General features: G+C 39.1%; 1 protein-coding gene and 1 long non-coding RNA gene across 6 annotated transcripts in view; one reads left to right on the forward strand and one right to left on the reverse strand.

The window, feature by feature from the left end:
• Positions 1-11,578, reverse strand: part of rab28 (RAB28, member RAS oncogene family) — a 39,035-nt gene extending 27,457 nt beyond the window's left edge. For 4 of the 5 annotated variants that reach the window (XR_004658236.1, XR_004658238.1, XR_004658235.1 and 1 more), the window contains exons 1-4: positions 11,133-11,578; positions 5,683-5,779; positions 2,714-2,802; positions 536-665 (exon numbers count right to left, since the gene is read on the reverse strand). Coding sequence is in view for 1 of the 5 variants with exons in the window: in XM_034883587.1 (XP_034739478.1) it covers positions 536-665; positions 2,714-2,802; positions 5,683-5,779; positions 11,133-11,207 (391 nt within the window). In the remaining 4 variants the exon portion in view is untranslated. The remainder of the gene's footprint in view (positions 1-535; positions 666-2,713; positions 2,803-5,682; positions 5,780-11,132) is intronic. The other variant, XR_004658237.1, reaches the window with a different exon arrangement.
• Positions 662-16,079, forward strand: LOC117951725. The gene is made up of 3 exons (XR_004658239.1): positions 662-742; positions 13,379-13,460; positions 15,787-16,079. It is a non-coding gene; the product is annotated as an uncharacterized LOC117951725 (long non-coding RNA).
• Positions 16,080-16,485: the final 406 nt, after the last annotated feature.

Consider the following 16,485-nt stretch of genomic DNA (forward strand, 5'->3'; position numbering starts at 1 on the left):
TAACATTGAGTTCCTTTCCTTAACCAATATCTCGGGACAGGAGCACAGGCTTGGGCTGGGGGGGGGGGGGGCTAGACGGGTACTGACTGGGAAGGGGGGAGGGGCACAGATAAGCGGTGCCCTAGGTCCGTTGGCCCGGGATCTTAAATCATGGTCAGTCACTCCCCAGAGTTCACAAACATCAGCATTCCCATCGCTCCAAAACTTCACTCTTATCAACTGGTTTATCACACCGATCAGTTATCTGGTGCTCTAACAAACACGCCTGCTACCATTAAACACTCACTCCTCCACACACAAACACAGACATGCAAAATGAAAAGATGAGTCAGGGGGAAATGAGTACAGAGACCTCAGTTCAGTAGATATATGTGGTAACCTAATGTCATTTGCATCTACCGTTCCTATGAAAGTAAAGCAATTTCCAAACTTGATAGACTGCACAACTAAGTTCTTCAAAGTACTGTTATGCCCCTTTCCTGCTGAAAAACAAGGAATATAGTTGTTTTTGTGATTATGTATGTGTAATCCTCACTTTTGTTCCCAATCAGGGAGATAACCGGCTGAATATCAGATTCCTCGTTGGCCTTCTTCAACATGCTGAACCAATCCTCCAGATTCTCAAAGCTCTGGTAGTTGGTGATATCGTAAACCAGAAGAACCCCCTGCATTGGAAAAACAAAAAGGAAAAACACAGTCCTCAGACGTTGATTTGAGCTGCTCACCTTCACATTCCCTAGAAGTACATAGTTAATTCTCATATTCAGTCAGATTACAATGCGTAATATTGAGGGAGAAAGGAAACAGTAGGTGGCACTGCTTCTCTTCTTAGAGTAGGGGACAGACTCACATTGAAGGGGGACATACTTACCGACACATCATTTAAGGTTCAGTGCAATTATCATCTAAGTGAGAATGTGTAAATTCACGTGGATCTGTTTTAAAATTAAAATTGCAGTTTGTCCGTTTACAGTTCCAAGCTTGTAAGTACAGTGCAGAATTTGGTGCAGAATAGAGGGGAGGTTTGGTTATCTACTATCTGAGCTTATGTATGAAGGCTGTCTGCCTCGAGACATTCTCCTCCTCCCTATGTAATCCTCAACACTGTAGGCATTGCACAAACATGCATGCAACAACACCAGAGCCATGTTGGAGAAAACTCTGGGGCCAGAAGGGGGTGTTTGCATGGACACGTCAATTAATCAAAGAGTAAACACAGATACAAGAGCTCTTGGCATAAATCTAGACTAATAATCAGATAATTTAACTATCTGCTATCACTGCTTAAACTTTAACTATTTCTAAAGGGCTGGAAATTTAACATGAGCCAAGGTAAATGTCTCTGTAAATGCATGACGCAACACGACTGAAGGGGTGTCTGTTGCATTTTTTTTTGGCAGACATGCACTGTCACAACACGCAACGTTGGTGACGACAACTCAGGCCTCTGACAATTACTGTGAGTCTCTCCGAAACAACCAGGATTGATTACAGGACACACAGTGCTGAACAATAGATGTGGAAGTTCCACCCAGTGCCGACCAGAAGCTCCCTAAGCAAGGTGTCGTAATGTGGCAGTGATGTACGACGTTTTGCGTGTGAAGGAGTGAGACGGTAAAGGAAGTGCTGCAGTCATGGTTAATATACAGCACACACTATAAGGGCACAATTTAGAGCAAAATAGCATGTCACTTTCACTATGTCAAAGTCAAGTGGATTCATGGAATAGAAGAAAAAAAAAAAGCCTTCAACTAATGTTTGTCTAGCTTCTATAGACAAACATGACAGAAGTGTGCTTGCATATAGTATATGGTGACCAGTTTCCTGCCTGTGCCCAAATGTTAGATCTTGTGCTGCAGTACAGGTCTCCACAGTCTTTAAGTAGGCCTCTTCAAACAACAGACATCCTGGAGGTGACAGATAGCACTTGTCTATAGGAACACGGCTACCTGTGGACGCCGATGTTGCTGACACATATACAAACTAGTATGCGCTGATGGTATTGTAATCAACACATTGTTCAGTTTTACAGCACTAAATAAGAGTAAATGGATCAATTAGCAGCCAATTTTTCTCTACAATTCTTCGTGTATGAGCTAGTACTATCAAATACTGACCATGATGGTTAATAATTTCAGCTTTAACGTTCAATTAAACAAGGATGCATTACTATAAACTGATACAAAACATCCAACTGTAACAAGAGATGCACTAATTGTTAAAGCTCTATTGACCTACTGCCCTCACTGTGAATCCAAATGACAAGTTATTATGATGTGGCTGCAGAGAGAGGGAGTGGAAGGCTCTTAATGAAGCTGCATAGACTGTAATAATAAGCCTGAGTAGAAGTCACCAATAGCGGACAATTCAAATATATAGATATAGATTCAAAATCTTTATTAATCCCACAACGGGGAAATTCATAAAGGAATTAGGATTGGACACTAATTCTTCCTGTGCTTCATATTACTTTGTTATAAGCATTCGAAAGTGGTTGGTTTCAAGCTTTGCATGTACATTTTTTATCCTTCCCGAGGCTACTGGAGTCAAAGACAGTTTGTGTGTTCGCTTCAAGCTGGGGGAATAAAAGACTAAAGTTCAGAAAACAAGAGAAAGCTGCAGCACAAACCAGAGATACATATTTTAGGCAGAAAAAAGTAGAAACAGAGGATTTTGTGTTTATTTGAGTGCGTGTGTGTGTGTGTTACCGTACATGAGCTCCGTATACATATTTATCCAACATTTTCCCTCCTAACGTTTGGCCTCCAATGTCCCACACCTGCAGGGTCACGTTCAAGTTGCCTACAGAGAAGAAAAGAGACAGAAACACCTCCAAAATCCAAAAGAACTGACATTTAAATGACAGAAGTATTTTGAAATCAGCTCTATAAAGAGGGCATTGATGTGTCAAAATCCCCACTTTCTTTCTTAAAACTTCATTCTGCTATTAGATTATTTAACATTTAAAAAAAAATGATTATGCTGCCATTTGTGGGTTTCCATTCTGGCTGTTTTTGTCCTTTTTAATCATTAACTTGTTTGTTTTAACAAAGCCTTTAATCCTGAGGAAATAATGAGTCAGCTGTAACTGAATCCTGTATTTTGCGAGAACGATTTCTATAGTAAAAGTCCACGTTCTTGATATACATAATGGAAACAATAAATCAGCGATTAATCTTTCAAGCTAAGCGCTTTTGCCTGGCAGGACACCCACACCTCACATCCAAGAATATCCAGCCCAGAGATCAAGGGGGATGAATAGGTACGCTTACCCTCTAATTTAAACATTCTCTATACCCTGGCAGAAAAAAAGGACTTCTTATTAGCCTGGGAAGAGCTGTTTGCATTGTGCCACATCCTGCCAAGTTAGGAAAGTGAGGAGAATTATGTGCTGTTAAGGAAAATAGCAATAATTAATACAAAATGAGAGGAAAAGAAGACTCTTGTCCCTATGCACGTGGAAAGAGAAAGAATGAGTGAATCAGAGGGAGAGAGAAAAGACGGGCATAAAAATCAAATCCAAATAAATATTTACTTCCTCTGGAAAATGAAAGGGGTAGTTGGAAAAAAAAAATCAAAAAGAAGGAGGGAGGACCAGACAGCGAGGAGTTTATTATGGTGTGATGAGGGTCCGGCGCTGGGCTAGAGCGGTGATGGGGAGCAGAGCGTACACTGTGGACATGGCTGGACGACTCCAGTCCCCTTTTTAAAGCTAGGGAAGGAAACGCTGAGGTTTTCAGTCACTACATCTAGACTATACAGTGTCAATGTAAGACTACATTGAGGAGTGCAATGAATAACGATTCCTTGGTGTTATAAAGCGCCATCCCCACCTATCCACCATGCCTGGACACTAGCTTTATTTATATATCAGAGATTCACAGTGATTCAACAGAGCTGACATTTTCTGCTAATACTTTGCAAGAAATAAAAACTGTGATTGTGACCCCAAATAGATGAATCTTAAGAACTGATAACAAGGTTAGGAAAAAGGGCATGTTGATAAGATAATTGTCCTCTTAGTATGACGTAAAGTGAAAGCAGACAAAGCAGTGTCAGAAAGTTAGAGAAATTATCAAGTAAACTTCTAGTCAATCCCCTTCACTGCATTGGTTTGGCAGAGACATCTGGAAGAGGTATTGTTATAAAAAGCACACACAGAGGAGGCTGTTGTGTGCCAGTCGGCCTCGCCTCACCTCTCCATGCGTTGGAAAATGTACATTAAGTTTGACAAGCAGGGCCTTCATGGTGAGTGGGGCCAACGCTGGCTATATGCTACTCTCCCCCCTGCTGCAAAAGATCCTTACAGCCCCATAGAGACCCGGAGAGCGACACAACCTCTCCAATATAAGGCAGGGTGGGGGTCTTAACGAAGTTTGGGACCACCCAGCTCGCAGAGCCACCCTCCTCTTCATCAGCTCATCAACACCCAATTCCCAAGAAAATGGGCCATTTAACAACTCCGCTGTTGAACGCAGTGTTGTTTTTGCCCCAGTGACACAGACGTATGTCCAATATATTTAAACAAAGGTTACAGTTTAACACTGGGGAGTTCAGTGAATAGTTCAGGGAAAGAAACTTACTGGAAAGAGAAGTCAAACGATTTATGCGAGTTTGCATTAAGATGTTTTGAGCCCAGTCTGTGCTTATGGTTGGATTTTTCATTCCGACTCCACCACAACATTTTTGGGGGTTTAGTTCTCCTAAGTCTCATAAGCTGAAACTGACACAAATTCAAAATAGAAGCTTTCAGCCAACTCACAAATCAGCATAACTTTTACTTTTAGCACTTAATTTGCCCATGCTTAATGTTCTTTTATTAGTCATGAAAGAATGGAGGCACTTTGCAGCTTTCTGGAGCTTAGGCCTTGGCAGCGTTTTAGAAATGTGATTTAAAATGCTGAAAATCCACATTTCACATGGTAGGAAGTAAAAATGGAATGCTTTCGTCTAAATATAGCATTAGTCAATAAACATTTCTTTTACAAATCTAAGGGGGATACAGAGTGTGGCTTTATTTCTGCAGGTTCAACATAGACAAATAAGAACATGAATGTTTTATGTGGTGCAGGACAAAGATCGGTTGAACTTGGGGATCAGCGATATGGATATAAAATGTTAATGTATTTACTCTGTACGGTGCCCACAGAATTATGAGCAAGGCTCGCCCGTTTGGACATAAGCTGTCCATTGGCCTTGTGTAGTCAAAAAAAAAAAAGCGTGCTGTTTGCACTGGAGAGAAGAGCTTTCAGAGTGAATAAGCCTGAGAAGTGGCAGACGCTCTACAATGCGGAGCAACCAGAAAAGACACATTCAGCTCCTGAGTTAACCTGAAGAACAAACTCTGCCTGGAAATGGTTGGACAAGAAAATATGAGAAATAAAAATATGCCAGAAAGTGTTGATGAAACAACAGGCCTCAACAGGTCTGTTGGCCTTTCATTAATATTCTGGATCTTTTGAACACTGATAATGTTAAATACACACAAATATCCAAACCTTAAGTTTTAAAAACCACCACTTACAGTAAAGTCAGTCTGTCTAAGTACAATCTTGCCAACTGCATATCCTTGTATTTTTATTGAATTACACAAGTCTGCCGCTGCATGCTTGTGCAACACGCGTGTCCTTGCTGATTCTCTAAACAAACGAGCACTCCCAAAAGATTATGAAGGTGTCTCACCTGGAAGGCTTATTCTCTTCAGAAAGAAATCCAGGCCAATGGTTTGTTTGTACTGCTTCCCAAAGGCCTCCTGTGCAAACCTGGTGGCGAGTGATGTCTGAAACAGGGAGACAAAGCGAGAGACATAGTAAAGGAGTGCCAGAACACCTCTGCGGCCATCAACAGGGCAAAAAATATGTAATTTTATGCAGTTAAGTGTTTGTAAAAGAAAATGCTTTCAGAATGAAGGAGAAACCTCGATTCAGTTCATAGTATTTGCCGAATAAACAATATTCACACATATTATGCATAACATAAAAACCAAGTTGAAATCATAGCGTGGCCCGGGGCAAAATGCAAGATGCTGCAAAACTCCTTCCAGAGAAAATATACAGTATATTAAAGAACTTCCTGAAAAATTCATATTTCGGTGGTGAGCAGGAGTAGACAAATTTTAATTCCATACACACTAACCAAATGCCAAAGTAAGCTTTTTACAATATTTAATTACATTTTTCTAAATATACAAAAGTTGAATTTATCATTTGTCAACAATGTGATTCTTTTCCACAATAGCGTGCAGCCACAATTCTTTGGCGATGCAAAAACATATGACCTGTAGGAAATTTATTTCATTATTATAAATCCATTTGAAGCACCTTCAAAAACTTTGTGATTGACTGAAAGGTACGCTGATGTAATTGTCTGCCTCCTCCCTGCCGTCTCACTACTCGGCCACGGTTGTGACAGTAAAAATCTGTGTGAATTACAAAAACAGGTGTCGGAGGATGTCATGTCTACAGACTGCAGACCTAATAATTGCCACAAATTATAAAACCTCCATCACTGTCACTGTTGTGTTTGAGGAGGGAAAAAATAGCATGTTAGGGGCTCGTATGAAATCCATGGGAATTCATAGCGCAGGCTTGACATGCCAAGTTTAATTCATTTTGATGGATGAGGATAGGAAAAAAAATGAAGTGCTGAATGTCTATTAGCTATCTTTAGAGCAGTGTGCTTACATAAACACAACAGAGAAGTGAAGCAATGGGATTCCCTGAGTGTTCATGTGGCAGCAAATGCATTTTAATGTGGTACTTGCCACTCACTGAGGGTTACAGGATTTAAAACTAAATTCTTTCTTTCAATCCACTAAGCTTTCACTCAAGCCTATGTCCTTATCTACCTCCATTCAGGTTAAGAAAGTTTTGGTTCAGACAAATTTATTATAAATAATTTATAATATATAAATACATCTATGTATTTGATTGCTTCTTGCAGTCCTTATCATGGAATGGATTACCCAAATATTCAAGTAAACAAGAGTTTATTTGGGTTTCTTCAGCAATTGATTTGTCATTGTGGCTTCCACCTTTGATGTGAAACCTTTATGCTTATCCCAACTTGGATTTTTAAATGTATTCCTTTAATTAAACCTATTGAATGTGTGATCATGGCCTTAACTATTGGCTTTCTTGATTATCATTTTATTTCAGAATAAAGTTTTATCCAACTTTGTCTTTTAAAAGTTCACTAACCTACAGCCCTTTATAATCTCAGCCTGCGGAGCATGTCAAAGGCTCAAGAGTGACTGAAAAGTTACTAGAGGTGACTGACGCAACAAGAAGAAAATCGGCCATTTAAGTAGCCCAAACAATCACTGACAACACAGGAATAACAAGCTTGGACAGCAAAAATGTATTCCACATGCTCGCTTTGGCCTAGTCGGCCATTTGTCTTGGCATTCCAGTAGCTTGGCTCTCTTCCCTCAACATAGTCCTTTTTTTCCAACGTACAATTGGAACTAACCAGCGAATGTAAAATCTGGCGTAATCCTGACACTCCAACAGAGAACAGCACAGGGTCACCAATGATAGCAGTGCCGGGAAATGGGGGAAGTTCTGCTGAAACAAGAAACTGAGAGAGAGAGAGGGAAAAAAATATGGCAGGCTGACTGTGTCCTATGTGATGCAACTCAGATGAGAGATGCAGTGCATTTTTGAATTATTGCATCATAAGTGGCTCTTTAAACACTTAAGACATATATAAATGTTGGTATTCTGATAAAGAGATTGCCTGTAAATAGCATTGCTGGGAAGCAGCATCCACCTGCATCTAAAGCGCTTTTTAAGAGAGCAAATATTCAGAAAAACTCACTGGATTCTAACGCGGCTTCTAACGCTGGTTGAAAAATAGACCTGTGTAAGTTAGGCCCAGCACCTTACGAGCCTGGCCAAATGAAGTGCCATATTTTTTAAACATCTTGCTCAGATGGACAAGCCTTCCCACATCTCCCTATTTTCTGAATGGACAACCAACCACAAGCAAAAATACCTCCGAGACTGCTGTCCAAGAAAAACTGATCCGATTGCAATTTGCTCAGCAAATTGACATTAATAAGGGGGAAACGGCATTCAAGATGTCAGTCAGTGGTGCCTACTCAAAATGGGGGGCAGGGCTCCTGTTTTCTGCCCAAAACAGACAAGCAGGTAAGTCATTCAGACAGTGACGAGCTGACACCTGGCAGCAGTGTGAGGAGGGTTATTAATGTAGCGTATCTACTGGGAACTGAGTTGTGTGTGTTCTCTGCACTCCCTCCCCCAAAAGAAAATGTCGACTCTCCAGAATGAGAACATTCATTTTTTTCTCATTGAGTCTCTCCATTACTGCTACATTCATTTTCTTTCTCCCAGAGGAAGGAGAGATTAGTTAAGAAAGGGGATGTGTAGCTCAAAAGCACTTGACGTCCCTGGCTCACATTCACACTCATTCATTCGAGGATTCAAGATGCAGTGAAGAAGAACCATAGCTGAATTGCCATGACAACCTCCATGCTTTGCTGCAAATGATTGTTTGGTGTGACTAGGAACATATGACACTGTTGTGGATGTAAGTTCGGCCTTTTAATCTACATCTTTATACCGTATAAATTTACTGAATGATCCAGTAGTTCTGAAAGGAGTCCTAAAGCATGCGTAGATTTAGTAAAGAGAGAGACAAATGCACTAACAAAAATATTTGTTTATAGTTCAGACATTCATAAAAATAAAAGATGAGTCTTTACACATGACCCTTTGTTATTTTATTCTATCAATTGAAGAAACAGAAACGTTTCTTATTTGGGCTAGCCAGAGATACTTTTCTTAAATAGGGCTCGACTCTGGAGACAAACGCATACTGGGGTCCTTGGCCAGGAGAAAAGAGGTATACTGATGCAAAACAACCACCAGCTGCAACGAGCAGGCTAAGAAACTGTCTGCATAATACTGTACAGTGCAGTTTTACCCCGGTTCACTGAGCAGTAGCTGCAGCCCCAAAGTGTCTGACAAATGTAATGACTGTGAAAATGCATCATCCAGCTATACCTCCTATTTAAAACAATTAATATAAGCTTTTTTTTTTAGCAAACTACTCTAAAGGGGAAAGTAATTTGTTATGTGTTTTCCTTCAAGCCTATTGACGGTTTCATTTTAAGTTTCCTAAATTCTAATAGCAGGCACATAGCATACACCTCGTTCAATTGCACATGCAACGTGGATTAAAGGCTGGATAGACTTAATAGGTTTAGAGCCACGGATTTGTGCCAGATTTAAATCTATAATGCTATCTTTGAAGCAGAATAAAAACTACACCTGGCTGTCCTTCTACTTTGGAAAACCGGAGTGAGAAAAGTGTTTTCTACAGAAGTATTTTACAAGAAATGGTGTACATTTTCATTTTGATTTTAATGTCTACTATTCCTAATCTTTGCCATGCAGCCATTACAATGTGTGATTAACACAGAGTTACTTATGATACTCTTTTCAGTCTACAGTGTTATTTTAGAAACTCCTCCATGTCCATTAGGTAGCATGTAGATTTAGATTTTTTCTGTATTTTCTCATACAGTATTCCCCAACCACTAATTCAGCCACCTCAAGCTCTAATTTCAATGAGAACCCTTGTCCTCAACCTGAGATCAGTGTGGATGGGCAACCTCAGAAAAACGTATGAGGTTTTTTTTAACTAGGTTTTTGGGATTAACAGATTTTTCATAAAATGCTGTTAGAAGTAACACTGGTTGCCAAAGACATGTTCATTTCATTTTGTTACATCCCTTAATATTATGCAGAAATTACTCAACTACAGTAACAGTAAAGTTATACAATAAAGATATAGGCCTAGTACCAGATTTGCTGCCCCCTTTGAGCCTCTCAAACCTTGTTTGTCTCACATAACAAACTATACTAACTATATGGAAGTTTGATGCAACTTTCCAACTGAAATCTTATCAACCTCATATAGCTGGATTGTTACATTTTGTTGTACAAAGTTATTATTATTATTATTATTATTATTATTATTATTATTATTAGGAAAGCAATGTTAAAGTCAAGCCTGATGTTGCCTTGCATCTACTGTAAAAGAATGATCCCAGTCACTTCCACACAGTGAGGCATACAGCTTATTTATTGAACACTGGCCTCGGATCACTACTCTGTATTGGCCTATCACCAAAATCCAGGACTGCAAAAGTTGGATCGGAGCATCCCTACTTTCAGTGACTGTAATCATCATTAACTGATTATTTTGACAAAAGGCTCATCTTCTTTTTTTTCAATATTGTAGTATACAATGTTGTAAATCTCTTTCTGCCTGTCCCTACTGCTATTAACGACGATTAATTATTCTACTACACAAGGTTTCCCATGCTTTTGAGTAACTTTTTACACAGGAGTACATTGCTGATGCAGATGTTCAGTTAAAATAAAAATTAAATAGTTAAATGTGTTGACTTATATCCTGAATCATGTATGTTTAAGTGTTGATCGTGATAAACGTGAAGTACTAAAAAAGGAAAATTATTTTAAATTGTAATATGGCCAATGCTTTTTGACAACAGAATCAGTATTAACAAGGATTGGGCAATTGTCTCCCTAACACTGGCACTGAATTACTGACTGACTAATAGAGTCAAAGAGCATTTGAGTTGATATTTGTTTTAAAACGTACACGAGTTATATTTTGATCATAAGTGTGGATTGTTCCTTTAAACGTCTATCGTCACAACACAAGGCAAGCTAAAACGTTTCACTGTGGCGTAGAGGGTAAGAAAAAACTAAAAGAGTGCTAGCTAATTCTATCACGGGATATTGTCTTTGTTGTGATTGTTAGCAATGGATGTTGATAGCTAATAGCTATACCAAAGCCCTCTACCGTCTCTGGCTATAGCTACTCCAGGGCTGACCATACACTTGCCGTGAATAGGTCTGGCAATGACTAACGTTAGCTAATAGCTTGGTTAGCTAAATTAGCGTCGGTCGCCATGGTGACTGCGAAGTGCAGCGTCAGGTTGAGCAACGTAAACAGCAGGACAGTAACCCGTCGTGCAACTGACAATAACATACTATCTGTGTTGCATTTACAATTTAAAGTCTATTTTCAGTTACGTGCATGCGTAAGTTGTAGCTATGTGTCTGTGATGGTCTCACCTTTCCACACGCACCGTCTCCAATCACTACAATTTTTAGCTGCCTGTCCTGGCTGTCCTCCTCCGAGTCAGACATGACGCTGAAATGTGCTCCGACTGTATCAGCGTGGTAAACGGAAAATAATAGAAAAATAGTTACAGCTTGTGTGAAATTAGCTAGGTATCAGGCTAATCACAGATGGATTAAACGAGTGTTGAGTAGGCAAGCAGACGCCATTTTGACTCTGTTAACATAACACTGCTGCTCTGCACGGAATGATCCACTCAGACACACTGCTTCCTCGACGTACACTGGTTAAAGATTAAAACGGGAGGAAAAAGCTATCAAAAAACAAGCCGGAGTCCATATTTAGTTTGTAAATATTTTCAGTACCGCTACGAAGCCCTTTGCCTCCATAGGAAAAGATCAGAACCGGAAACCCAGTTACTGGCGGCGTGGTTGCGTCCTGTGTATGACGCGTTGCCGTTGTCGTGGTAACATAGGTCAACGTGTAAGTATAAAACCATTAGAAGCACACCAAAAATGTTCCTAGATTGGTAGAAAGTAGTCTACTTTTAAGTACAGTTTTGAGGTACTTTACTTGACAATTTACATGTTCTTCTACTTCATATTTGCACAGCTGTAGTTACTTTGAATTTTCAGTTTACAGACAACTCACATGATCAGCTCAAATTAAATGCTGATTAGATATCATGCATTGGTATAAACTGACAAACAGTAGGCCTAGCCTACATCAAGCAATTAAAAGCTTCACCTTGACCACACAACATAAGATAGGCTAGCCTATATGTAGGCTATTAATAATAAATGCTGCTTTTAATTACACCACTGTCACTTTATTAGGCCTACATCAGTTTGTCTACAAATGCTTTTGTGTAGTCGGCATTTTATTATATTCTTGTATTAGTTTATGTAGGCTTATTTATTTCTGTCCTTGTACTGCTGCAAAGACCCGCTGGGGATCAATAAAGGTTTATCTTATCTTAAATAAGTATGAGAATGTAATGTAGTTTTATAGTGGTATATATGTTTATTATGTGATGCTTTTACTTGAAAAAATTATCTGAATACTTCCACTATATAGCGACAGCCCATGTATTATTTAAAACAGCATTATTATGCTCAATGAAACTCTCTCTCTCACACACACACAAGCACACACATACACATGCACTAGAGGTCATGTCAAACTAAATCAACATTTTTCTGATTACGATACTATGATTTAAGTTCACCTGAATGAAAACAAATCTAAAGTCTGGTGAGGTCAAACAATGATCTTTTTTCAAATTAAATCATCATAGACTCTGCATTGTAAATCAAATTTTCAAAGGTTAACATTATTCATGAGGCATCGTAGACAGACATATTTCTTTTTCCCACTGCTGAATTCCCAGCTGAACAGTCCTCCAGTTCACCACAGTTTAGAAAAATATCTTACCAGCTGTGTACTGTGTAATGTGATAGATGGCACACTGATGTATTTACCAAATGAAGTATGACTAGGCCTACTATTGGAAAATTGAACTCCAGTCTTGGACAAGAAATGCCAAAACAGAACATTGTAAAACAATTCTTTTGTGACATTTCTGTATTTGTAAAGTATTTCCAAGTAGTTTAAGGCTCATTAATTATAAACATAAACATCATATACATAGTTAAAGAAGCATGATATGTTTCTGCATGACTTGATGCCAAACAGGATTTTTATTCTTATTTTTTAACATGGTGCATGTATTTAGGTAGGCTAGTTTTCAGTTTGGAGTCCAGACAATTTAACGTACTTTGCACCAAAACGTGTAGCCTTTAAAAATAGACACCAAAACTATTCAGTTAAGTAGAAATTAAAGCCTTGTGAAACCTTTGTGTCAGTGGCGTTTAACTCTAAACATCAATCCGTCAAAGAAGAGGATTGTGATACAAAAAGGACTTTATGCTATCATTTTACCAAAAAAATCTCTTATCCATAACCTGTGGAGAAACTTTAAACTGTGTGAGTTGTAGCTGAAGTGATGTCGCCCAAAAGTTATTTACTGAATGCTCACACAAAATAAATTAAGTGTTCTTGTTTTTTCCTCTAAATTCCACTCTGTCATGCAATTACAGGTTTGTTAGTGGTGTGTTTAGTAGCCTACGTTGTTTCTAATTCCCGTTTTGTTCTATGGAGGCTATTGTAATATTTGTGTAAAATGTGACCTGCAGTGTTAACACGGTCCTCGTCTTATACACTTGCTTTCTTACTACAGACGGAAGGATGTCGCTGCAACATGAGGGATGAAGAGGAATTTGCACCTGGTCCACTTTGAAGCAGGTGGCAGTGACTGTCAGGTCAGTGTACTCCAACATGCTCATGAGGGTGTGATTGACAGCAACCTCAACTTGACTGAAAGCTTTGGAGGGAAATTAAGTCTGGGCTAATTGTTTTTAGAAGAGGTTGTAGGCTGAAACAACCTTGTCGCCTAGGTGGAAGCTATCTTGGTCTCTTCAGGAGCAATGAATGAAACGAATCAATACACAGGAGCGAAAGAAGTGATGGATCTTGTATCCTGTCATAATTAACTGTCATCACATAGGCTATATTATATTATGTAGCCTATATAGACTATTAAGCTCAAGTGTTCACGAAAACGCAAAGAAACAGACAAATACAAGATTCATCAGCATTTATAGTAAATGACACTAAAAAGCCCCAATTCGTTGAACTGAGATTTCCATAGATTGCGGGGTTTTCAGTTGCCTTGAGATATTGATGAATAGGCCTACTATTTATGCAAATCCAGACCATATAAGTCTAAGGTAACGCACTATCTACAAATGAAAACTGACCCGTGGGCACGAATTTAAACACATTTTAGGCTACATATCGGTCTGTGGTTTATTACACACAATCAGGTTGATAAAAGCTTCAGAGGTTACGATCTGAAGCTGCAGGGGGAGAAATGTTATGTTTTGCCACTAAAATAAATTATCTTAAAGTAAATGAACCTGTTATTAATTTGATCAATAAGAACAGACCTCGTGGTGTGATCGTGTCACTTGTTTCGTGAATGTTCAGACTCGGGGGTTCTTAGTGTGAATCTTGAAATTAGGCATTACCTCATTAAAAAAAGAGAAACAATAACAGAAAATTCAGAAATATTTAGAATAGCTTTGTAGCCTCTCAAAACTTTACATAGCCTTTTGAGGAAATAGGATTTGACGTTTTGTGTAATTTGGTGGTATCCCGTTTGAAGGAGACCTCATGCCATTTTACAATTCTGTTAACTTTCCCAACTTTCTCTGTGGTCGCTTCGCCACAAAAAGACACAAATACATGCCAGTATAGCATATGTGAAAAGAAGGACCCCGTGACTGTTAACTCGGCTCTGTAGCCTATAACTTGTCAAGTAATGTCAATTTCCTCTTATCGATTTTAATTAGCCTATTGATTATTAAAAGAGCACGCAGCTCAAGTTCTTAGTGGAAGATAAATCACTTTAGGCCAGAAAGAAAGCTCGTGACTAATGTTAACAGAAATTAAATAACAAAGAAATCACCGCCTATAGTAGGCCTATATGTGTCGTGGCGATGAACGAACTGTCTGATGGGAAAATCACAATTTTAATGGAAATTAAAAGAGTTTTCTTTTTCTAAATCCCCATGTTATAGTAGAAACGACTAATATAATACTACCGGCCTGATCTGTTGTTTGCCCTTAATAGATTTTTATTTTTCTGGGAGGAAAAAATGCAGTCAACATGTGGTTTACAGTTACAGCATAATAAATGCATTATGCTATATTTACCATTTAGGCTACACGTAAAACGGGGGGGGGGGGGGGGGGGGGGGGGGGGGGGGAGATAACGGGGAGACGCTGGGATGGGTTAATGGCACACCAATGGGGGTGTTTGCATCGCAAGTTGAAAGGAAACAGCCGCTATGCGTCCCTCTGTATTATATCAGATCTCTCCCCATGCAGGTAAGAAAAGAAGTCATGTGGGACAGTCCACTCCTCAGCCTCGCTGTCCTTCAAGCTTCAGAGCAGCATCCTTGCTGCTGGAGATGGCATTATAGCCTCCCTATGTACATCAAGCAGATCAGGTTTTATAAAGGCGCCGTTCGTGATGGATGTTGAAGATGAGGCTCTATACACCCAAAACCCTGCATATGCCCGGGTCTTGGTGTCATTGCGCAGTGCTTTTAGGGCTTAAAATGCATCTATGTTCCCGGTTGTGTCCACCATTGTGTCCGCAAACGCAGACGTAATTTTGCAATGACAATAACCTGTTTTATGGTGCTTTCATTGTCCAGGTTTCATCTTATAAAAATCACAACTTGGCTATGCTGTAAAAACTGTGATTTCTTAGACATCTGTCTTCTTTATTTACTCTCATTTTAATACTTTTATATTACTTAAAGCTATAGCTTTAAGTAATATACAAGCATCCCACAGACGGTGTTAAGAGTCTGTAGGGGATGTGGCCAAAGATGGATGGCTGATTTACAGCAGCTCCCTGCTGACCCCGACTTAACATCCACATCCAGGCTGTTAGTGGAGACACAATAACAGGGTACTCCCGTAATAATTCAATTCCGGTATTAAGCCAATTTTAATGTTTGAACAAAATATGTTTTTTGCGATCTGCTAACTCTTCCTTCTTTGACCTAAATTAAGGCGCAGTGACATGGGCCTCCTTAACCCCGGAATACTCCTCTCCATGTGTTGACATGCAGCCCTAAAGGTATAGTTGTCAGTTTGCCCTGTCCTCGAATCACACAGCTATTCATCATTGTTTGACAGGTGTGTTCGGAAAGAAAGACATAGTGGCCTGGATGACATCAATATTGTCTGAGTGTATACAAAAACACCACGAGGAAGTGTAGGTATTTAGGGGGAAACAGCTAAAGTTTCAATAATAACCCCATTTTACCCGTGAAAATACGCAAAATAAAGCCTGGGGTCTATAAAATAACTGGATGAATAAACGCGTTTCTTTTTATTGCATAGTTGGCCAATGTGCTCCGAAAACACACAAAAACAGTCCTAAACAAACTTGTTAATGAAAATATGACAATTAATGAAGTATTTATAAGCCGTTTCAGTCTTATATGTAAAGGCCAATTATTAATGTAGCTATTTAAACCTTGAGATGACCGCGTAAAACATTGCTTGTATCCCTGTGTACAAGAAAGCAAGGCTTGTAAAAACACAGGTTGTAGTAGTTATAATTTTAAGCACTATACGCTAATAGTTCATGGGTTTTTTGTTTTTTCCTTTGTCACTGCGTTGTCAAATTAAAGCTAATTTGTAAACCAGTGTATCTGTAAATACATTTCTATTCGTAAAAGCATATTGGTAACATATTACAGAAAA

The sequence above is a fragment of the Etheostoma cragini genome, chromosome 10 (genome assembly GCF_013103735.1).
Source record: "Etheostoma cragini isolate CJK2018 chromosome 10, CSU_Ecrag_1.0, whole genome shotgun sequence".
Taxonomy (NCBI): Eukaryota; Metazoa; Chordata; class Actinopteri; order Perciformes; family Percidae; genus Etheostoma; species Etheostoma cragini.